This window comes from Uranotaenia lowii, chromosome 1 (genome assembly GCF_029784155.1).
Source record: "Uranotaenia lowii strain MFRU-FL chromosome 1, ASM2978415v1, whole genome shotgun sequence".
In the NCBI taxonomy this organism is placed as follows: Eukaryota; Metazoa; Arthropoda; class Insecta; order Diptera; family Culicidae; genus Uranotaenia; species Uranotaenia lowii.
Genome location: NC_073691.1, coordinates 182,413,104 through 182,436,888, shown reverse-complemented (window position 1 = coordinate 182,436,888; position 23,785 = coordinate 182,413,104). Strand labels below are relative to the sequence as shown.

The 23,785-nt window shown below is 39.1% G+C and overlaps 1 protein-coding gene across 6 annotated transcripts in view; it reads left to right on the top strand.

Annotated features, from left to right (window-relative positions):
• LOC129739415 (band 4.1-like protein 4) overlaps positions 1-20,156 on the top strand; it is a 461,000-nt gene extending 440,844 nt beyond the window's left edge. For all 6 annotated transcript variants that reach the window (XM_055730882.1, XM_055730875.1, XM_055730889.1 and 3 more), the window contains one exon: positions 18,841-20,156. In XM_055730882.1, coding sequence (XP_055586857.1) covers positions 18,841-18,850 — 10 coding nt within the window. In that variant the 3' untranslated portion in view covers positions 18,851-20,156. The remainder of the gene's footprint in view (positions 1-18,840) is intronic.
• The last annotated feature ends 3,629 nt before the right edge of the window (positions 20,157-23,785 follow it).

Below are 23,785 nucleotides of genomic sequence, written 5' to 3'. Positions count from 1 at the left end.
TGATGAGGTTAAGTATACATTTATTGCAGAAATCTTGCGTGAAGATGCTGAAAATCCTGTACAAAGTTGAATTTAAGCGCAAAAAGATCTTAGAAACTGCAAATTGACAAAAAGGTGAAAAAACCGCTAACTTTGAAAATTTGTCAAAAATTCTGTGTTTCGTATTATGAAAATCTAAAAATTCCAGAATGTGCCAAATTATGTTAATTTTTCAATCCATTTTTAAAAATTTATCTGGTACGACTTAATAACTTTTGACGGTTCATTAATTGAAAATTGTAGTTTTAACACCACTTTTTTACATTTTTTTGTGATCATGATCTTAAAATATTTCAAAAAAAATATATCCTTATGTGCAACGTGTAGCTTCCAACTTCAGGCTTCTTGGACACTAAGTGAAATTTTATATTTAGAGCATTTCGTAGCTGATGGACAGTCTTTTTTCCGAAGCAGGTTTTTTTCGGATTTTTATTCTTAGACTTATAATAACGGAAAACTGAGGTGTTGTGGGACTGAATTTTTAACTCATAAGATTCACCTTTTTTAATAAAAAAAAAATAACACTACTATATATGCCGTGACCGGGATTCGACCTCATGACCGTTGGCTTATAAGATTTGAAGGCTCTGCACAGCCTCTACATCACGGGCGCTAGCTTAATATAGGAATATTTTTTGATTGTTTCCATTGATAAGAAAATTTTGAAGTTTCAATAATTATGTTAAAAATGTAACCAGTAGCGTGTAATACATTGGAAAATTATTTTGAGTAGTTTTATAGGAATATCATCTTCAGATATGATGTCCGTTAATGAAGCTATTTTCGTGACCGCCTCTCTAGTTCTTATTGTTTGTTTTAGGAACTATCTTGAATATTCGATTGAAAATATGTATCACAGAACAGATAAAAAATTTACTGACTTGAATCCACAATCCATTGAAAATCAGTCATTCGATCGTTTGATAAACCAATCCAACCCCTCACAAATTCCCTTTTAAAAGAGTTAAGCTATTTTACATTTTTTTAACAAGTTCTGAATGTTTCAAACTATGATCAAAAAGTTATTCTGATTTGAATTTTTAAGTTTTTTATGGCGTATTTTTTTTTTGTTTGATTCCGGATTTGGCTCTGGAACCGTCCGAATAAAAAAACGACTTTCGGGTTTCTAGTTATTCTATACGTAGGTGTGCGTGAGAACGAGCGTAAAGTTTACATGCAGCTGTCATTTTGTTCTCCCTTCTGGATTTCTTCACTCGGTTCTTCACATCCGGATTGCCTTTTTTCGTGTCCGGATTGCACTGGACAGCAGATAGTACGATTTTGCTTGGCTGAGAGGTTCAAAATCGCGGCAATAATCAATTTCCCATTCATTATTTCAACTGTTTTGCTTTCAGCCAAAAACAGCTGTTTAATGTTTTGACAACAACGTTGAGAGTATTGGTGAACTTCTCGCAAAACTGACTTTCTTCTCAGGGCGACTCTGTCCGTTTTTCGAGCGAACCTAGGGGTCCTCCAGAGCAATAAATGAGCACGATGACAGCATTTAGAGGGAACTTTGGTTTCCTCTGGTTTGCCTCCAGGTGAAGAAAAATACGGTATTAAATTCAAATTTTTCGTGTCTGTAGATTCAATTTTTTTGCGGCCGTAGACAACCTTCTATCCCAAATTTTCAAAATTTCATGGCTTCAAATTCATACATTTTCAAATCACTGATCTCACAAATTCCAAGTTATAATACAACAATTTTTTCAAAAGTTCCAAAACATCAAATTTTTTATGAATCAAAATTCATTTTGATGATTATCATGATTATGTTAGTCATAGGCACGTCACTTGAAATAAAAATACGGCACAATAAGGCATGGTTGACTGATTTTAGCCTTCCTGTAATGTGCACCTTTGAATGTCCATTGACAAATAGATTGCTTACTTGCCTAGAATGTAGTAAAAATTTGGCCTGGCTAAAATCTGTTGATTATTCGAGATAAATGCTTTAAAACTTTTGATTGAAAAGCTTCTTATTGTGGCTCTCGCTCCAAAATGTGGCCTTTCTGAATTCCTTAAAGTGGCATTGAATTCAAATTTAATTTTACGATCCAAAATGTGAAAAAAATACATCAAAATTCCATCTATTGATTAAAATCGAACCGAATCTAACTCACAAAATAAAATTTTTAGAAATCATAAAAATTTATGAGTTTTTAAGTTGTAAAAATGAACCAAATTTTTGATTTTATGGAAGATCTGAAGACCCCGTCGCAAACCCGCCAGATAATAAAAAAAAATCCTCATATCAAATCACCTGCTATTGCTCTTCTTTCGTGTATCCCAATCGTTGTATCTCGGAACCTGCTTTCAAATCTCGCCTATCATTAAACTTAACTAACACTTTGGCCTTCTAAATGTTCAGAAATTTAAAGTATTTAAATTCAATATTTTCAAAACCAAAAGCATGAGAACGAAGGCGGAACGCGCTTGCGAAAAAAAAATGCGACCAAACTCGTCCAAGGCCCCAAACTGCCAGGGTTTCCGGATAGAATTGAAATGTTTTCCATGCAGCGTTCGGCATCGCTAACCGAAAAATTAGCGCCGCTAGTTAAATCGCTAACTCATTTCAAGTTAGCGATCGCTAATCGAATACGCTAAATATTCGAAAAAAGTTATCGTTTTAAGCTTAAAGCGCTAATCGCTAATCGTTAACTGTTACGCCAGAACTAATACAAATTCTTCTTTTATAATGCTCTTCCCCCCTTTGATTTTTTCAACTCCCCAAGGGGGAATAAATATAGTTTCAAGTATTTATTTTCGATGAACTCGATAAATTGATCGAATTTTTTTTTTACAAGCAGCAAAACATAACTGTAAAAGATGGGAATTTTATCATCTGTCTGTGTTCTATAAATAAAAAAATATCCGGACTTTTTTAACAATTACCAAAGCAAAAAGCACAATGTAAAAGATTTGAGATATTTTTTTTCAATTTTGGTTAAAAATTTACTCCAGTATCGGTTTTGTGCAAAGAAGATAGTATGCAATTTTGTTGCAAACAACATTTTGTGCAATTCATTCACCTTTTTTCACTTGCTTTGCATTATTTTTAAATTATCCGCAATTGACATCTTTAACCTGTTTTCCCCTTTTTCAAACTTACAGGAGCATCGTCAAACGTGAACATTTTTATAATTTCTATTTGAACTTAAAACGAAGGCTACAATGAACTTTTTAACAACATAAAAATGTCAATTCGTTCTATTGTGATTTTATCTTATTTTTATATGAACTAATCTGTAAAATCTCTAAAAAAACTGTAGGGGAGAGTGGGGATACTTGATCCCCTTTTCTTATTTTCACCATATCTTTTTGGAAAAATTTAGCATCTCGCCGTCTTTGACATTTTCTGACAGCTTGTAACTTCAAGTTTCTATGCTCCAAAAATTAGAACGATACTTGAACCCGTTGATGAACTAGAAGCATTTTCGTGGGAGTAAAAAAATTGCGATTTTTCTGAAGTTAGGGGAGACTTGATCCCCTATTGAAGGAGACTTGATCTTTTATTCAGGAAGCCCTAATACTTGTATAAAAATTAAACAAAACCCCAAGATAGAATGTTAATTGACGATTTTGGTCATGTTTGTTCTCATTTCACAACTTATAGCAGACATAAGAAGAAAATTCTATAACTTTGTCTCAACGCTTATAACATTGCATACTTGAAGGCGCTATTTTTTATAATTAAGAGAAAATTAATTATTTTTGCTCTTTTCTTCAGACAATTGTTTGATAAATATTAGTTTTTGGATGAATATTAGTAATTTCGTAATCAGCAACCATAACGATCAATTCAGAAGAAGAATATGCCGTTTGGAAGGGGGATCAATTGTACCCAAATCTAGGGGATCAATTGTACCCATAATCAACATTTTAGAAAACTTTTTCTTAAAAAAGTTGAGAGTTTTCCATTGTTTTGAAAGTACGGCATTATGAAGTTCATTTTACGCTCGAACGATTGATACATTGGAACAGATATTTTTTTCAAAATTTTCCCATGTAAGGATCATTTTAAAGTGATGAAAAAAGATCTTCAAGATACATTTTGTAAAATTTTTCAAACAAAGTTCAATTACTCAAACAATTATCCTGTAAAATTTTTTTAAACTACAAGCATTGTTGTTTTGCTCATTTTGGCACATTTTTCTAGAACATTTGATCTTTGTAAGACATTCCAGTTTCGAGATATAGCTAAGGAATCAAGTATCCCCAGGGATCAAGTATCCTCATTCTCCCCTATTGTTTTTTTTTCCTCTAATTAAAGACACTTTACCACGTTAATGGCGTTCGTGTCTTAAAGTGAATTTCTTAACCACTTTAAAACAAAAGCTGATTAAGGGATGTTAAAATAGTTTTATGTTGTTAACACTTTTTATTGTTATCTTCTTCTGTAAATGTAGCGTGTTAAAAGAGGGGAAAATGACACTAATCAGAATGATGTGCAATATCACCTCAACTTGATTGATGACAAAAAGTTCATTCTGTCACTTATAATTCGAGAGATTGATACAAATATATGGGAGTTAGCGGTCTTCAAGTAGCGGAACTTTTTATATCGCTAGATCGATCACAACTTAGCGGCAAAATTAAACCGCTAACAAAAAGTTAGCGGACTAACTAGCGATTAGCGGATTAGCGCTTTTGTGCCGAACACTGTTTCCATGTACACTTAAAAAAAGAAGATCATCGTTTTAAGACACATTGAGCACGACCATGATTTACGAAACGTATTAAAATCATCAAGTTTTGACGTTGCATTTTATCGATTTAGTTATCTCGGTTAAATCTTCAAACTGAAGCTTTATCTGATACTCGGTTGTTCGAATATCAGCAAATTTTGTTGTTGCCCAGATAAAAAAATAAACAAATAAATCAATTTATTCTTTTACTTTTACAGTGGCAAATGACTGATTTTGCCCATTTTCCCCTAAAATTAACAGAGTGTATTAGGTAAATAGATTAAGTTAATCAGAATAAAATGTATGTATGATGCTTTTGGAGCGATGATTTGCATGTTTTTATTCTAGAGCAATCCAGCTATGTAACTTTATTAGAATAAGAAAGGATATAAACGTTCCTAAATTCTTGAAATATAATATTGAATTCTAAGCAACAATCGAGAATCTTGGAAACAACATACGAAAGTAATGTTCTAAAGTGTGACAATATAAAGTTGAACTGGGGCAACATGCAACACTTTTCAACTTCAATGGCTTCTAAAAAACGCCTTCAGATTATCATACCTCTTGTGCATCAAAAGTCTTAAGTTTAATGGGACATCAAATTGACGTTGTCAGAGAAATTATTGGTTTCATTTAATTTTAATTTTTATAAAACATGCGATTTTCACTTTACTTTGAAAAAGGGGCAGGCTTACAATAAACTTTGTTCTAAATGAAAAATCTAATGAAAAGGTATGAAAATTTATAGTTTTTGATAAATTTTTGATGCCATAAAGGTTATTACGCATAAAAACACCAAATGCAGTAATTCTTGGTTCTGTAGAAACTACTTTTGACATTTATTCAAAATATGAGGATGTTGCGTACATTTAGGCGTAAAAAATTCTACAAAAGATTCTATTATCTGAAATAATAAATATAAATGTTGGGATGAATAAAATTTGAATGCTGACAAATGCGTGATGCAAAACAATCATGTTCCAGCATATGGAAACGAATTTTTTTTTTCAGTATCGATAACATGACAACTTCGACACGCACCAGTAAATCGTTCTCTGATAAGTCGAGTATTTTTTTTTACAAAAGATTCGCCAAATCCATTGCAGGATCTGTCGCGTTCATCTGAATTTACGAGCGTATGGAAAAAGTTTGAATGCAGCTTATATTTAAGTTCGTGGAATCATAACTTGGAATGATTTGAGTTTAAAAAAAAATCTCTTCTGTTTAGGTAGCATTTCGAGTCGTCTAGCTGCTTCAATCTGACTGTGCAATTTTTCGTTTTAATTTGAAAGGCTCATGGTTTCCGGTTCTGTTTACATTTCCACATTGTAAACAGTCATGGATTTCTCTGTTGTTGTTGCTACAAATACACCCATGCATTTCCAGGGCCGTATGCTTCCCAAGTCGTGGAGTGATTCGACCTAACCGAGTCATATCGAAGAACCGGAATAATATTCCTATTTCCTTGTCCCTCCCCACGCCAACCCCGACCTTCTCGTTTTCCTCCGTAGTGTTCAAAAATATCTCTGGCTGGGGGCTTCGTTTGCATTCAAGGGTAAATATTTTCGTTAAAACTCAACCGTTTCGAAAAAGCAACGCAGCCATGAAGCAAAACAGATTCCTCGTTCCCAGACTCTCGACTAGCAACCGCATACTCACACTTCCGGATCCGCTTGAACGGGAGAAAGAGAAGGAAAAAAGGGAAAACAGACACCAGGAAAAAAACGCCAGACAAACCAATAAAATACCAACACAAATAGCTTCATCTCTATTTGTTAGGTTTTGGCCCCCCAAAAGTTTGGTGATGCCGGTGTGTTCCAACTTATCTCCAACGGGGAGAGACAGGAAAACTTTTCCAGACGGATTCCCTTCCTCTTGGCTGCCGGGAAAATGTCTACGCAGCATCAGCCAGCATTGCCAAGTAAACGTTGCGAAGGTTTGAGCATCCCGGTAAACGTTTTATTAGGAACTTTTCAGTTAATAATCCAGTATTGCCTTTCATGTAGGATGGTACGAAAAGACCGAAACCGGGAGAAATTTCCATTCATAAGCTCGGATTGGATAGATTTCCCGAAGTGGGAATGGTTACTAAACAGGCTTGGTTGAGTTTTTCGCATCCGCAGCAAAGTGTCGTCTAGGGGATAATATGCTAAGCTCCCAGGAAAAAGGAAGACAGTCCCAAACTCCCACTAAACAATTTCATCAGTTGATGGTGGGAGCAATTATTATCACTTTTCCAGCCCTAGGGATTTTGTGTTCCGTTTTACAATCGAAAACATTTCTTAAGGATTGAAAAGGAAGACATTTGGAATCGATAAACTTTTTACATTTTTTTTTTTTCAAAAAATGTTGGTTTTTGGTATGGATAGTTAAGTAAAACTTATTTGTTACTTTGCATAATAACAACCATTTCAACATAGGGTATAAGGGAAGAATGGCAGTCCGTGTTCTCATAACAAAAAAAAACCTTGAGGGATTAATTCAAAAGTCCCTGTGGGATATGAGAATGTTAATCTTGTTCATTCATTTAAGGAGATAGACAATGCCAACTGGCAACCCTCTTTGACAGCCCTGAAATATCTTCTCACATCAACATCGTCATGCTCTGCGAATCTCCTTCGTATTCTCGCGAACGCTTTCTCCTCTCTCAGATTGACAACGCGTCGGCAACACGGGGCGCTTCGTCCTCGTCAGACGACACCATCCAGCAACGAGTCACAAACTAGCTCAGCATGCACCTCACTTCAGCCTCGAGTAGCGTCGAGATTGGAAATAAGTCGCACAGTCCCTACGAATCACTGAAAAAAAAACCTGTGTAGAAACCAAATTGATAATTGTTTTACTTATCCCGTTCGGTGCCCCGAGCCGAGTTTTCAACTGTTGGAAATACTGAACGAAACCACAAAGGTCAAGGAGCAAGGTAGTGTATTTGTGTATTACCTACTTCCATTGTTGACGATTCGGAGCCAGCGTCTTCACTTGGTCCAAGTCAAGGTTTTCGTTGACAATGTGGTATTTGGCGGCTAGGCTTCGCCACCACAAGCTTCTGGGTCTGCCTCTCTTTCGATGTCCTTCTGGCTTCCATTTGACCGCCTCTCTCCGAATATCGTTTCAATCTTTTCACATCGTGTGCTCAATCCATCTCCACTTAAATATGTTCTCCAATCTGGAATTCTAGCCTTTGGATGGCACCGGCAATGTAGTTCAACGTTTGAGATTCTTGAGCGAGCAAATAATATCGTCTACCAGGTCAAAGTTGTTTAGTTGCTCCATTCTTGAAGGATTCCACGGCAATTCTCGATTGGTTGTTTGCCCCACCTTCCCTCTTCAGATTGCTGCATAACACTTTTATCCCGGAAGCTGTCTGAAGTCTGCCTTGGGGTAGATTTCATCGTCCATCACCACGCTTATCAGCTTCCGAGATCTTGTTTTTTTTTTGCCGTAAGAATGGGGTTCTCGGCTATGGCCATAGCAATCGCTTGGTTACCGGCGTTGTTCCAGGATAGTGGAATACTTACTTGACCGTCGCTGCTCCTCGATGATGCGTGTCGACTGGTCTGACAGGTGAAAGCAGTGTTGCCGGTTTATCCACTCAGTGAGTCATTACTCTTAAGCTAAAATCAGAACCTGCACATCTTCCCCCTTCTCCCTTTTGAAAGCGTAAACTTAAAAAAAAATTGGTTTCAGCTACTTGTATCGAAACCATCTTTGTCTCCTTAGCAGAGAAATTTTATTTTTATGGGGTAAAGAATTTGCGTGTTAAATAGATAGTAGCCAAACGAAACATCAGAAAACGAATGATTTGATATCACCAGTTCAGTGATAAATTTAACATACATTATGCAAATAACCTCATTTTTCCCTATTGGTGTTATAGCAGTAAACATGAACATGCTTCTGAGTCCTGTATGTTGTAGCATAATAATAGCGAGTTTGTGTTGTGTGTGTAGTCCGACCATCTGAGGCAAAAAGATACTATAGAATGAGTGTATAAAATTAAGAGTGTAGCTGACAAACGCGCACATGAAAAAAATAATGGACAAATACTACTTAACTGAACACACTTGTTTTAAGTTTAACATTTTATTAAGGAATGGATAGAGTTTACAATCTAGAGGTTGTTTTTATAATAAATTAAGAAAAAAAACAGGATTGCTATGATAAATTCAAATTAAAATTCAGATTGGTGTGATTGGTTTTCGTCTCAACCTCAACACTCCTCCAAGACGAAAGCAATCAGTCCTATCTCCTTAGCTAAATATTCTATTCTAATACCCGGTAAGGGTTTTATCAAAATATCTGCTAACATGTTTTCTGATGGACAGTAGATACATGATATTTCGCCTTGCTTCATCTGGTCCCTGGTGAAATGAACTCGAGCAGCAATGTGCTTGGTCATGCTGCTAAACTTTTCCGACTCGATGATCTTCAAGGCGCTTTGATTATCACCAAATATCGAGACAGTTTTCACCTCCTCGTTCAAATCGCTCATCAGTTGCTTCAGCCACAATGCTTTCTGTGTATCCTGCGAGAGAGCGACGGATTCCGCTTCAGCGGTCGAGAGGGAAACACAGGTTTGTTTCCGGCACGCCCAGCTCACCGTTCCACCATGCACCTTGAATACAAAGCCGCTGTTGGACTTTCGATCGTCTCGATTCTCAGTCCAATCTGCATCCGCGTAACCGACAACACCTTCTGGTTCACTGCAGTTGGATAAACGAAGTCGGTATTGAATCGTCCCTTTAAAATACCTCACCACACGTTTGAGCTCGTTCCAGTCGACTTGGGATGGGCTACTTGTTTTCCGGCTCAGGATCGAAACAGCAGTCGCAATGTCCGGACGACTATTGACCGCGACGTAGAGAAGCTTACCAATAAGCTTCTGGTATTCCTTGTTGTGCGGAAGTGGGTCACCTTTATTCGCCTGCTTGACGTAGCCTGGATCAAGTGGAACCTTGGACACCTTCGCATCGCCTAAACCACTATCGACAATAACCTCGTTGATGTACCGACGCTGGTTCAGAAAATAATCTCCGCCTTTCTTTTCTATTTCTAGACCTAGGAAATAGTGAATATCACCCAGAGCGCACACTTCGAAGGACTTCCGAAGTATTCCAACTCGGCCAACTTCGGCCATATCTGCATCTTGGCTTGCCACCACCAGGTCGTCCACGTACACCAGAACGTAGCACCAAAGCTTGTTGTGGCACTTCCGGTACAAGCACGGATCCGATTTGCACCGTTGATAGCCAGATTTCTTCAAAACGTCGTGCAGCTTCTGATTCCAGGAACGAGCCGCCTGCTTCAGTCCATACAGGTTTTTCTGGAGACGACAGACCTTGCCTTCGCTGCCCTTCACGGTGTACCCACACGGCTGCTTCATAAACACCTCCTCCTCAAGGTCACCGTAGAGAAAAGCCGTCTTGATGTCGAATTGTTTCACCGTCATGTTTCGTCTCGCTGCCACCGCCATCAACGTACGGAACGTATTTTGCCGGACCACCGGGCGTGAAGACCTCTTCATAGTCCGTACCAAACTGTTCACTGAAGCCCTGCGCAACAAGACGCGCCTTGTACCGGATGACGTTTCCAGCTGCATCTCGTTTCACCGCATAGACCCACTTACAGCCGATCGCTTTTCGGCCAGGTGGTAGGTCAACCAACGCCAGGTGCCATTCGTTTGGATGGATGCCAGTTCTTCATCCATAGCCATCTTCCAGTTCGCAGCATACAGTGAGGCCAACGCTCGGAACAATCGGTTGGTTCTGTGAAGAATGGGAAACGAAAATACCTTTGCCCTTCATTTGATAATCTGCATACTTGCCTGGAAGTCTGTGCTCCCGACCGATGCGCCTAAACACCTGTGACCAAGGTGGATTTGAGTTGTTTTGCGGAGGGAGCACGGTCACTTCAGTTACGGTGTCAGTTGATGTATTTCCATCTGCAGATTCGTAATCGGTTTCTTCAAAATCGCTAACGGAAACGACATCATCGTTCGGTTCACCAACGACAGCAACATCATCAGCATCGCCCTGGTCATCGGAAAAAGTTACTGGGATAACTGGAACGCTTGAACCCTCGTTGCTCGTCGTAGGATTTGTTTTCGGATTGTCAGGAACGCTTGAACCCTCGTTGATAAAGGGCACCTCTCTGCTTTTGTTGAGGCACCTCGTTTTCACATCGAAAATTCGGAAGCCCTTGGTGTCTTCCTCGAAACCAACAAGGATGCACTCACGTGATTTCGGGTCCCACTTCTTGCGCTTTTGTTTTGGTACCTGCACCATTGCCTTCGTACCAAAGACTCTCACGTGCGACAGATCAGGTTTCCTGCCACTCCATACCTCTTCCGGTGTCAAATCATGGCCTCGAGTGGGAGACCTGTTGATGAGATAAACCGCCGTCGACACTGCTTCGGCCCAAAACTTCTTGCCAAGATTTGCCTTGTACAACATACACCTGGCCCGTTCGACTATGGTTCTGTTTGCTCGTTCGGCCAGCCCGTTCTGCTCAGGAGTATAGTCATTCGTTGTCTGATGACGTACATCCAAACCTTTCAGATACTGCTGGAACGCGGTGTTGGTGTACTCGTTGCCGTTATCGGTCTTCAAAATTTTCATTTTTCGTCTGCACTGCCGTTCTGCCATCGAGTGAAACGCCTTGGAAACACTTCAGCACCTCGTCAGCCGTTTTCGTTTTAAGAAAATAAACGAAAATCCGCCGAGACTTGTCATCAATGAATGTGATGTAGTATCGGTTTCTTCCTAGCGAACACTCTTCCATCGGACCGACGATGTCCGAATGAATCACTTCCAGAAACTGTTGCGCCCTCGAACCTTGTTTGCTGAACGGGAGCTTTGCCTGTTTCCCTTTAGCACACGTGACGCAGTCACCGAAATCACCAGGCTCAAGCATTACACCATCTACAACACCGTTGGCCAATTTCCTCACGTTGGCCACTCTGAGATGACCCATTCGCTTATGCCACGTTTCCAACGACACTTTCGAAGCACTAACCATCGCCACACCAGAAACATCATGCTGGTCCAACTTGAATAAGTCGTTCTTGATGCTTCCGGTCGCCACAAGCTGTTTGTCCTGGTTCAAAATTCGACACCCCTCGTTGTTGAACGTCACCGAATAACCACGTTTCACAATTTGCACAACAGACAGCAAATTCGCCGATAGTTCTGGAATGAACTGGACATGGTTGTCCATTCCTCCCCGAGCGGCTTGAAAAGTGCCACTCAGTGAACTTTTCGTTCTGAAACACTTACCCTGCTCTGTTAACACGCCAGGCGCACACCCAATCTAGGAGCAGAGAAGGCTTCGCCAGGGTGAGAGCAAGAGAAAAAAATCATCACATTAAGTGTAGGGGAGCAGCGCTAAAACAACTCAGTAGGTTTGGTTCGTTCCCAACAAGGATAGGAAGAAGAAGAAGCAATATCGTTTCATGCTGTTTGTTTGCCTACTGTGGTAGGAAGAGAAGGAAAAAAATGCACTTCAGTTGTGTGTTTCGGGATTTCTCCTTCACACACAGTAGCGTTGCTATTGAGGCACCGGTTTTGCTCGGCACTCGGCTTCGGTTGTACTCGGAAACGAGTGTAGAGCATTTCGGAAGGAAGTGTGGTGCTCTACAAATCGTAGATGATAACGGTGCGATTTACACAGCGCACTGTCTGATTTGAGAAGTGCGGACCAACCATGGAACTGGACATCATGGACCGGAACCGCAGTTTGTTTCTCTTGACACTTCGGGTAGAGTTTCGTCGTTCCACTGGCCTTCATTTGCATCGAACCGTTATTAGCTTCAACCACGGTACCTTGAGAGCTTCGCACTTCTTCCAACACCTCCATGCTGTTTGTCAGGTGCCTCGTTGCGCCCGAGTCAAGGTACCAACCACGTGTCTTTTCCAGGGGAAAAGCAGACAGCACCGTACAAAACGCCTCACCGCCTTTCTTCGTCGCAGGACAGAATTTTGCAATATGGCCTTCTATATTGTAACGATGACACTTTAGCTTGGAATGCATACTTTTCTGTTTGGCGTTGACATGGTAACCGTTTTTCTTGTCGAAACGTCTCTTGGCTATCAGCGCTGTTTTGTTCCCTGGCAACGACTCCTCCTGCAGCAAAATGGTCTTGATCGAATCTCCGGTTATCGGTGTTCCGGAATTTTTCAATACCATGACCATTGGTTGAAAACTTTCCGGCAATCCAGCCAGCAACAGCACACCGACAAACCTCTCCGGAATTGGGAAACCAATTTCGGTCACTTGGTGACACGTGGATATCATCTGGTTTGCGTAATTTTCCGTCGTACTGCAGCTTTCCAGATCGGTCCGAATCAGCTTGTACAGCAACCCCACTTCTCTCGTGAGACCTGTCTTCTCGAAAGCATCGCAAAGCTTCCTCAACACCTTCCGAGCTGTGGCTGCTTCCCGTACGTGGTAATAATTCACGGGTTCCAAGAACAAGAAAATTTTGCATCGGGCTTTCCTGTCCTTCACCGGGTCAACCGCTTTCAATGTCCCATCCAGTTCCGCTTTCGGTTCCACCGCTTCCCATAGGTCCTCGACTTCCAAGTAAGTTTGAACTGCAAAATTCCACGTGGTCCAATTCTCCCGTCCTACATGACGCTCGATTCCAGGATTCGCGTTCGTGGCCATTGCTTCAAATTACAGGGCCCATAACCTAATGGACAAATACTACTTAACTGAACACATTTGTTTTAAGTTTAACAGTTTATTAACATATGGATGGAGTTTACAATCTAACTAGAGGTTGTTTTTATAGTAAATTAGGAAAAACAGGATTGATATGATAAATTCAAATTTTAATTCAGACTGCTGTGATTGTTTTTCGTCTCAACTTCAACAAAAAAAAAATAAACAAAGAGCAACGAAACAACAACAATCATCAACGTACTAAAACAATCAACGAAAGAAAACCTTTACGCGGTAAGATTCGCCATTGCGCTTTAAATTGCGATTTAAATGTTTCTGCAATCATTTTGGTGTCCCGAAACCGCGGCCGTCGTTCAAAGAGGGATATCCCGGATTTGCTTGGTGAAAAGGTGAGACAGCACGACCACTTTAATCGGGTCAGATAAACCAATAGAGATTCCTCCAGCCATTAGATGACTGGCTGAGGGCGCCACGAGACACCCTGAGCAGAAATAACGGTTGAGGTTGGGACGAAGGAAGTAGAACGCGAAAGAACATTCCAAACAACGCAAACCAGGTAGTAGGAGCACGTACGGAACTGCTGCCCTGGTAATTACCCATTCGACGTTGGGGAATTGGAAGAGCAGAAAGAAAGCGACCCCTAGTGGGTCGTTTTTGGGAGTTAAGCCGTTGCTCAAGAGCCGATCGCTTTTCGGGACTCGATTTTCGCCATTTTGGTTTTACGAGTTCCGTTTTTGCGGTAGTAAGGTGCGGACCTGGTGAGAGCCATCCGAATCGAGCCAGAAGTTGTCGGAGGTGCTCCAGGCAACTGCGGTACGCCCGTCGAAGCAGTGCATCCAGGAATGGTTGCCAGATTGGAAACATTCCAGACTGGGTTCTGTGATATTAGGCTGACATGCACCTGTAACGTCCAAGATTCAGCTGTGATACAATGTGATATGATTTTTCGTTGTTTCGTTGCTCTTGGTTTATGTTGTTTTTTCATGACCGCGTTTGACAGCTACACTCTATTTTCCACTTATTTCTATACTAACTATACAATTTTTTTTCTGCAACTCAACAAGTTAACGAGTTTTGGAAAACAATTGTCAAAAATTTGAGGGCGTATATTGTTTTTTCTATTTACCATGATTTTATATTTATTTAAAAAACGAGTGTAAAAATACCAGGAAAATCATGATTTTGAACGGGGGAAAACTTTGGACTTTCAAAACGAAAAATCGCTAGCAACCCTGCAATAAATTTGGTGACCAATATGAAAAATTTCATTTTTTGCAAGCAATAGAAAAAATGCACGCCTTTTTAACTTTTAAGGAAAGTACCTAATCCTAGTAGGAATCTTTTTTTTAACTGATACTGAAAATAATTGAATTTTAAAGTCAGTTTCCGCTTAAAAAGAAAAAAATCAGTGTTTTGCCTAAGAATCTCTGCTAGATTTAAGAATTAGTTGCAATAATGAATTATGCTCGGAATTGATCAAATAAGATAAGCTTCAAACCCGTATTCAGAAAAAAATAACCACTCAAACATTTTTTAAACCAAGTCACAATGTCTCATTAATATTAAAAAAAAACTTATCCAACAATGATTTTGTTGATGTTAATTGTTTTATTTGAAAAATGTTAATTTAAAAACTAAACATTATTTGATTCCTCAAATTACGGGTTAAAAATTCAGCGGCTAAGATTTCACTTCGTGTATATCTTTATTTTTCATGTGATTTGTTATAGGATATTGTTGTAGATTTGAAAGCCATTTTTCGTTGAATCATTAACAAAATTTGACTTATTTAGGTCCACTGTTATACAGTGAGCGAAATAAGAATAGCACCACTATGTGTTTTGCTTGTTAAAATATGAATGATTGCAAATTTCGAAAATGTTTTTCTATAGTTTGTTCTGAATTGTTTAACGGATAAACCAAGCATAAGTTTACTTTTTTTGGACGTAACAATTGGCGTTGAGGATAAAAAATGTGAAAAAAGGGTGCGAAATAGGAATAGCTCCACTTGAGTTTTTCAACAAAAACAAGATTATTTTAAAAAAATTACTGTGTAAAAGTAAATAATAATGCTTCTACGAGTTATTTCAATAGATAACTACTACATTTTAGGAGTTTTCCAGAATTCCAAAGGTTTTCAAAGGTATTAAAAGGAGGTTTTAAGAGATGCTCCTCTAGCGTTAAGGAATTTGATATTTGAGCTATAAAATTTTATCAAACTGCTTGATTTCTTCATAAAAATGACGTGAAATGATGAAAAAAAAAACATTCGGGATTAATTTTGAATCAGAAAAAAATAGGTTGGAAATCAAAAACTTTGATTTTCTTCAGTAAATCACACTTTTTCCAGTTTCAAGTCGTAGATGGCATTCAAATAATTCGTAGAAGCATTATTATTCACTTTTTCACAGGAAATTTTTAAAAATAGTCTTGTTTTTGTTGAAAAACCCAAGTGGTGCTATTCTTATTTCGCACCCTTTTTTCACATTTTTGATCCTCAACGCCAATTGCTACGTCCAAAAAAAATTATCTTATGCTTGGTTTATCCGTTAAGCAATTCAGAACAAACTGTGGAAGAAAATTTTCGTAATTTTCAATCATTTATTTTTTAACATGCAAAACACATAGTGGTGCTATTCTTATTTCGCTCACTGTATGTGTTGTGTGTGAGCCTACTCGGTTGAATAATTCAACTGAATCAAAGCAATCGAAAGATTCCCTTTAATTCAACCACGGTAAAGTTTACCGTGATTGAATTAAAGGGAATCTTTCGATTGCTTTGATTCAGTTATTTAGGGCATCCGCAGCAATCGCGAGCAAAGTGAAAATGCTCACGAGTTTGATCACTATTATACCGCACCGGGGGTTGGTATATGGGTGAGCAAAATAGGGCCGTTGCCGTCGGGACCGATAAAATCACCAAATTTGCTCACAAGAAAGGGGCGAGAGCAAACAGGCACTGAAAAAATTTTACCGTTTAATGCTGAGTTAAACAAACGACGTTCAGCGTGTAGAGTTTGTTTACATTCCATTTTGCGCATCGGGTCGAACTGGTCCACTGAACACCGGCCGTGGTGGAACCGGCAGACTCGTTTACGGGAAGAGCAGAAATTTTTCCAATCAAGGTGCATCTCCCAGGGTTAACAACAACGGAACTCCGAACCAGAATCATGGCCTTCAATAACTTCAAATCAATCTTCGAAGTAACAGCAACATCAACCACAATCAGTTCAAAAAACAAAGAAATTTTCATTCGTGATTTCATCCGAAGCTCCATGATTCGCCGATTCGACCCGAAGGATTGCTAAAAGGAAAAATGTCTCCGTTCTCGAATTTCAATATTCGCTGGTGGCCGATTCTGATAAACATTGTTCCGGTCGTGTAGCTGTGATTTTATTGGTCTGTGTGCTCTACGCATAGCGAACCAGAATACATACAAAAATAGGAAAAATGAAAATCAGCGCTTCTAAAATATCAGGTAAATATGATAAAATAAAATTGGTTCAGCACATGCCAACTATATTTTTGTATTTTGAAGGTTCGTCTGCAAAATGCTTTCGGGGATACAATTTGATATCGTTTGTTGGCATTGGAAACGTCTTCCGGAAAGTCGAACAACTTAACCCAGTTGAGAGGACTAGGTCAGCTTCAAATTGGCCTTCTAATCAGTGAGCAGCTAATCGATTGAGACAGTGGCTCAAAAACATAATAGGATGGCGTACTGGATGATGATGTATGTGTCGAACAACAGTGCAAACATGTTAAATTTGAAATATTTGTTAAGTGTTGTTTTCTACTATTGAACTGTAATAAATAATGTATCATAAAGTGTTTCGAATATTAATGAAACGTGAAAAGAACTTGATTTTCATCATATAGGTTTATAAATAGTTTATTTTGAAGGTTTTCAATCTGTCCATATTTGTTTTTTTCTGGAAAACTTCCAATCTGTACATTTTCTAGAAAATCATTATGATCGGAGTTAGAAAGCTTCAGCAAACTGTTCAAAATGAATATTCTTCGTTTTAGGATTTTCCTGTTTTAAGCATCTCGTCCATTACGATTTTCGTGGCGGTTTCGGTGACGTATTAGTCGCTTCCTGATGAGGTGCATCAAATCGAGGATGCATCAGATAGGCTTGAACCGGGGCAATGACGAAAACGGCCCTTCATCTCGCTCCAGGCCGGACGGGTCCAACTCACAGAAACCGAAGCCTCTGACCAGCGGTGGAATACTTTCTACTTGATGATAGAACTCCACAGCACCTGGAATATTTCGCGCAGATTCTGCTGACTTTGATTCCGGCTGCTGCTGCCCGGAAGTTTCGGCTGTATCCGCCACCGGACCCGGTTGCTGGTCGGTCGAAGCTGCTTGGCTGCTGAGGCTGAGATGTCGACTATGACTTAACTTTTCGAAAAAGCACCAATCGAAATTTAATCGAAAAAACTCACGGCTAAGAAAATTTACTCGGTCCGTATAATATTATTTGATCAAGATGTTCTGCAAAAAGTTTTCTCAGTGCAATGCTAAATTTAAAATAAATATGCTAACGCCTGGTGCGCGAAAGGGTGTGTATACCAAAACCGGTCCGCTGAAATGAGCAAAACCGGGCCGCGTATACTCCCGTATTGGTGCGTTTGCTCTTAAGTTGCCTTGTCTGGCTCGAATTTAGTTTATCCAGTTCTGATATACTGTCACCTTAAAATATATAGTCAAATATGTATTTTTTTTAAACTGCAAAAAGTGATTCAGTGTTTAAGGAGTCAATATAAGTTCAGTAAAATTTGTAAATACGACTTTAACAAAACAAGGGAAAGGTTATTCCTGTCAAATTCTCTTCTATTAAGGAAAAAGGAACCTTACCGTTTTTGATTATCGGTCATTCAGGTGAAAGGCTAAGTAAATGTGAACAAATGAATCGGAACAATGTTGCAACTCATAGAAAATGTTTTGGAAATCCGTTATAATTGAAATGTCATTTTCACGCCCCTACATCAACTGGGTTCGCTTGAAAGGAATTCAATCATAACACCCAGTAATTAGATACTGTAATTAAACAATTCATCAGAGCACAAAACATTGCCCAAGTAGCTCTTACCTCATTTCGCTTTTCACCATCAAAATCAATGGATCACTAACACGTTCACATACGATAAACACAATTCGTTCCAGGTAAAAACAAAAAAAAACCCACACACACACTACACGCTCATCATGTTAACAGTAACTAAATATAGTGAAAAATAAACCCGCACATCTCTCACCGAGAAACCAAATGTAATATAAATGTGCCAAATCGGTGCTGCGGTGAGACCAACTTTCGCGAACAATTATTTCATTAACATTTTTCAACAACCTGTTTCGCTAATTTTTCTCCTTTTTCCGTATTTTCTCCTCCATTTTATGCCTCCGGGAAAAAAAATTCCAGGGCGCCGTAATTGTGGGCGAAATGAGCACCGAACTTTGAGAGTGGGCCCGAAAAACTAAAGCTCGAAAAATGCCGGAACCGGAAACCGAAACAGTCGAAGTTGAAGAAGCAGCCGGCGCGGGTGGTGGTCTTTGTTCCGGAGCAACTACATATTTTATCTGGAAAAGCCCGGGCCGGCCGGCCGTGACCTGAAAAAGCATCCCGATGGAAAATGAGTGAAATTTTGTTTTTTCTTCTCTGCTTCAGGAAAAAAACAGCCCGGTTCAAGTGACCGGAAGTGAGGAAAAATTCGAAATGTTCAACATTGTGCTAATCAAACATTGTACTAAAGCCTTTTTCGAGTGTGCTGTAAATTTGTAACGATATATTTTTTCAGCTAGACGTTTGATGTTATTCGGATATAAAGAAGCTTCGTTTGGTGTTTTTATAGATCGTTTTTGTAGGATGCTACATATTTTGTTTTTAATCGTATTACTTTCAACGGATTTTTGTTTTAAATCTCGATCCAATATCGCTGGGCAATTTCGCTCTCTTTTGTGTAAGAAAATGTGTAGTTCGACTGTTCACTGCTGCAATTATGTACCAAATAAACTCTAATTTTAGCAAGTTTTAATAAGCGTGTAGAAGGAACTCCTCTTCTCGTTCTTGGTGTAGAGATCTTATTACTGCCGAAAAAGTTTGAGATTAACCTATCGCTCGGATATAACCGTACTATATTTGTAAGACCCCGAAACAAAAACACTCAATTTTGACACTCAATAGGACTGTTGTACTGTTTATTAAAGATAGAAAAAAAAACATTAACATAACGATACTCTTTTTTATATGTAATATTCGACCCTTCAGTGTTTAACTGAGCTAGGATTGTGACAACGTTTCTACATTCTCTGTGTTGATAATAAATTCTATACTTTTAATTTGTGATCGTAAAAATGCGTTAACATAAGCATCAAAACGTGACTAATCAGAAATCAAATCAACGAATCCGAAAAGATTGGCAAACAAAAAAAAAAAACAAATCAAAATTTAAAGTTTGTAAAAATCGCAAAAAAATCGTAACGAGAGGGAAAAAACACATACACAAGCTAGCTATTGTTAAAGCCAGCAGCTTCGTGTAAAGTAATTGGAACCGTTAATGTTTTTTCACTCTCTCGAGTAAGTTAGGTTACAGATTAAGCAAACCGGGATCCAAATCAAAAAACAAATCCAGCAACCTCTAACGAACTGAAACTGAAAACTTACACAAACCTTTGTCGGAAACAAACTCAAACACACACAAAAATCAAACGTATTGGAATAAACATTTACATTTATTAATGAAGACAAAGTTTCTTTTGGTATTAGACTGGAACATTCCGAAAGCAAGAATTTTTTTTCTCAAACAAGCAGCTTTTTTAAACAAATTTAGACTATTGTTCTATGAGATTCGTCATAAAAGTAATATTCATGTATGTGTGTGTATGGATTAAACCCACACTTGGTCATTGAACACGAGCGTGTACGCGAGCTAGTTAATTAGCGAGCGAGTGTGAGCGGGAGAGCGAGCCAAGTGCGACGTCACGTAATTCCCCCGGCAGGGTGCAGTAAAGTAGATGCAGTAGACCGACGGCGCTGTCACGGAAGACCGGACCAGTCTGTACATTTGGCGATCGGGACAGGTAATTTCTCGTTAACTTAACAAAAATTATTTAAAAAAAACGCATCAAAAAAGTAAACAAACGCGATCAACAATTCATGTTGATTAAGTGTTCACCACAGTTGCTTAAAAATCAAATAGTTACTTTATAAATTATCCATTGTGAAAAAATGAGAGGACAGGTTAAAATTGGAAGACGAGTTGAGGGAACACTCTGAGCTTATATATTTAATTATCGGTATCGTATATCGTTCCATGGAATCTGGCGCAGAGCGTATCTGAGGAAGCTTCGTTGTATTCTTTCGATCCGGTTTGCCTGTACAACCTGGTATGGATTCCAGATTTGCATTCCGTATTCGACAATGCTGCGTACAAGACCACAAAAAAGTGCTTTTAGGCTGAGTAGTAGTCGTTGAAAAGATTGGCCCGCAAAGCACTTAGCTGTTGTAATCGAGATATACTGCGAGAAAGTAAGCTTGGTGTTCAAAATTATGCCAAGGTCCTTGACGATGTAATTGCGGCTTAAGGTAGTCGATGACAATTTGCAGATTGTTGATAAAAAGAACGAAGATCAAAGGTCCCAGGTGACTTCCTTGTGGAACTTCAGAAGTGATTCGAAAAAGAGTCGAGTTCAAGTGGATCAGTCGTACGTAAGCAGTCCGGTCTATGAGATAAGAGTTGATCCATTTGCAAAACCAATCGGGTAATCTTATCCGACGCATTTTTTCGATGACAAATTTGTGCGGTACTCTATCAAAAGCCTTGCTCTCAAGTCTACATTAGCTGCATCGAAATGTTAACGTTTGTCCAGCCTAGTAACCAACTTCGAAACGTACGTCATGAGGTTGGTGGTCGTAGATCTGCGTTTCATGAATGATCTTCAGAAATACAGTGATGCACCGATTGATAAAGCACGTCAAAAACGAGGCTCTCGAATGCCTTAGGCAAACAGCTTATGATCGAAATCCCTCGGTAGTTTTCCACTCGATGAAAGTCGCCGGATTCTAGGATTAGAGTAACCGAATCGAATTTCCATGCGGTGGGAAAAGTATCTTCCGTTAAAGATTGGTAAAAAAAATCATCGAAATTGGTACGGATAACGGATAGCGCATTTCTCAACCAGATTTGAAGGAATGTCGTCGTTTGAGGAGAAATTCAGCAGAGGAAGGTTGAAGTCACGATTCGGCAAACTACTTAGGTATGATTCGCATAAAGGTGGTGAGTTAGTGGTATGCATGCTCTGAAAGAATGTCGAGAATTGGATTGAAACAGCATTTGGCGTTTCGGCAGTTGTATCGTTGTATGTGGTCACTTGAGGTTATATCTGCCACTACACTACGATAAACCCCTCGGCGGCCTTGTAGATTCAAATCTCCTGGATCAGCATCCCAGGTGGGGCCAGGTACACAACTCACCGTACGATCGCTATGCCTCTACAAGAGTCATTTCACCGAGGAAGCCATTAGCAAGTCGCCGCGTCGGTGCAAGGCTCCGACCTCTTCGAACCCGAGGTTGAACCGCAACGAGGATTGGATCCAGGTGGTAGCAGAATAAAAGGTTAGATACAACTATATTTTTAAGTGAGAAAAGTGATGGGCGAAGAATCAAGCTTGGATTGTGCACCTCAATAAATAATGTGTTAAGATAGAAGATGGAGTTTTTCTTCCTCCGAATATTCTCTGCATTTTGCCTTTGATTCAGTAAGCTTGCCGACCCTAGAGATTGTTTAGGGAATCTATGGAACGCCTGCTGACTTACTAGTGGCTAGTCTTAGAGGTAGAGTGCCTTTTGACACCATTGGGATCGAGGAAACATAACGTCTTCGTCGGAAATAATCTAAGCCGTAGTGTAGAGTTCCGGACGGGACTTGTGCTGTAACAAACACTAGTCCAGAATAATTGACTCTCGGTTGGCGCTCGACGCGGTTTTGGAAGTTCTGTACCTTGTATGTATGTAGTCCAGCTCTCTTCTTTGCATTCTGGACGAAGCTCTGCGACATGCCGATCTTTTTAGCCAAATCACGACTTGAGATGTTGGGATTTGCTTTAATCATCCGCTTCACCTCTCCCTCCGTCTTTTTGTTCTCCGGTCCCGGTTTTCTTTCAGCTTCTTTGCCGTGGTCCAACGTCAACCGCTCCAACACTCTGGATACGGTTTAATGGTGAATGTTCACATTGTTCCCAACTTCCGGTTGGACAGGTCTGAAAATTCCAGCTGTTTGGAATTTTTGTTGAATCGAAAAACACGACTTCGAGTTTGACAGCATGTAAACAAAACACATCAATGAGAAAGTGTGCAAAATTTGGTTGATTTTTACCCAATGGTGAATAAGGTTATGCCCTGTGTTGAATGTGTCGCAATAATTTCGTGTTCGCCTTTTAATCCGCTGAACAAATTTGAAATTTATATAAATAACAATTTATAATTAAAAACAAATATAAATAACAGATAAATCAATACAAAACATAAATCTTTTGGTCCACCTACTGGTAATGATCTTGAATAAACCCTCTCTGTAATATGGCCCTTTTTTGCCTTGGATTGAAATTACTCGCCGTGTTTGCTATCAACTTTTTTGCATTCATTCTGCTTCTTATTTAAAAAAAAAAGTGAAATGTAGGTACTTGCTGGACGATAAGCATGAAATGTGTCCACAGAGATTTTATCATCATCGAAGCAAACAAGACAGAACACTGCTATCAAGATCAGCCTAGTTCGGATTTATCTTGGATTCAAATCGCAAACGTTCTACTTCATTCGGTCCTTGCAGAATGTTTGTTTGCGTGTACACTAGACTGAGTCGATTTGGGATCATTTTTGAATTTCTCAAACCCTGGGGTCTTAAAAGCTTCGTTTTGGTCCAAAACTCATCCATGATTTTTTGCAGAATTTGTAAGTAACATTTACTTGAGTAAATATGTAATTTTGAAAAAATTGAATATTTTGTATTAAAAAATCAACATCATTTTTGTTTCTTCTGTGGAACCGACCCTGCAAATGGATTTTGTGCCAATTTATGAATACTCCAAAGGAAATTTTCCGCTGAACAACTTTTTTGAACATCATAACTTCGTATCTTTTTAGACAAAAAAGTTATTAGCTGTTTGACAGGCGTATGTCTTTTGGCATTTATAATCAATTGATAGCACTGCTGAGTTACTCTAATCTGTATAAAGTTACTCTAGTCTGTATAAAAATCCATACAGATTCGAGAAAAGTGTCTCCACTTAGTTTTATGTTTGGGCGCTTTACACAGAGCGTGAGCAAAACACGTTTACACATTCGAAAGCTTTCAGCCAGTTAGTCAAT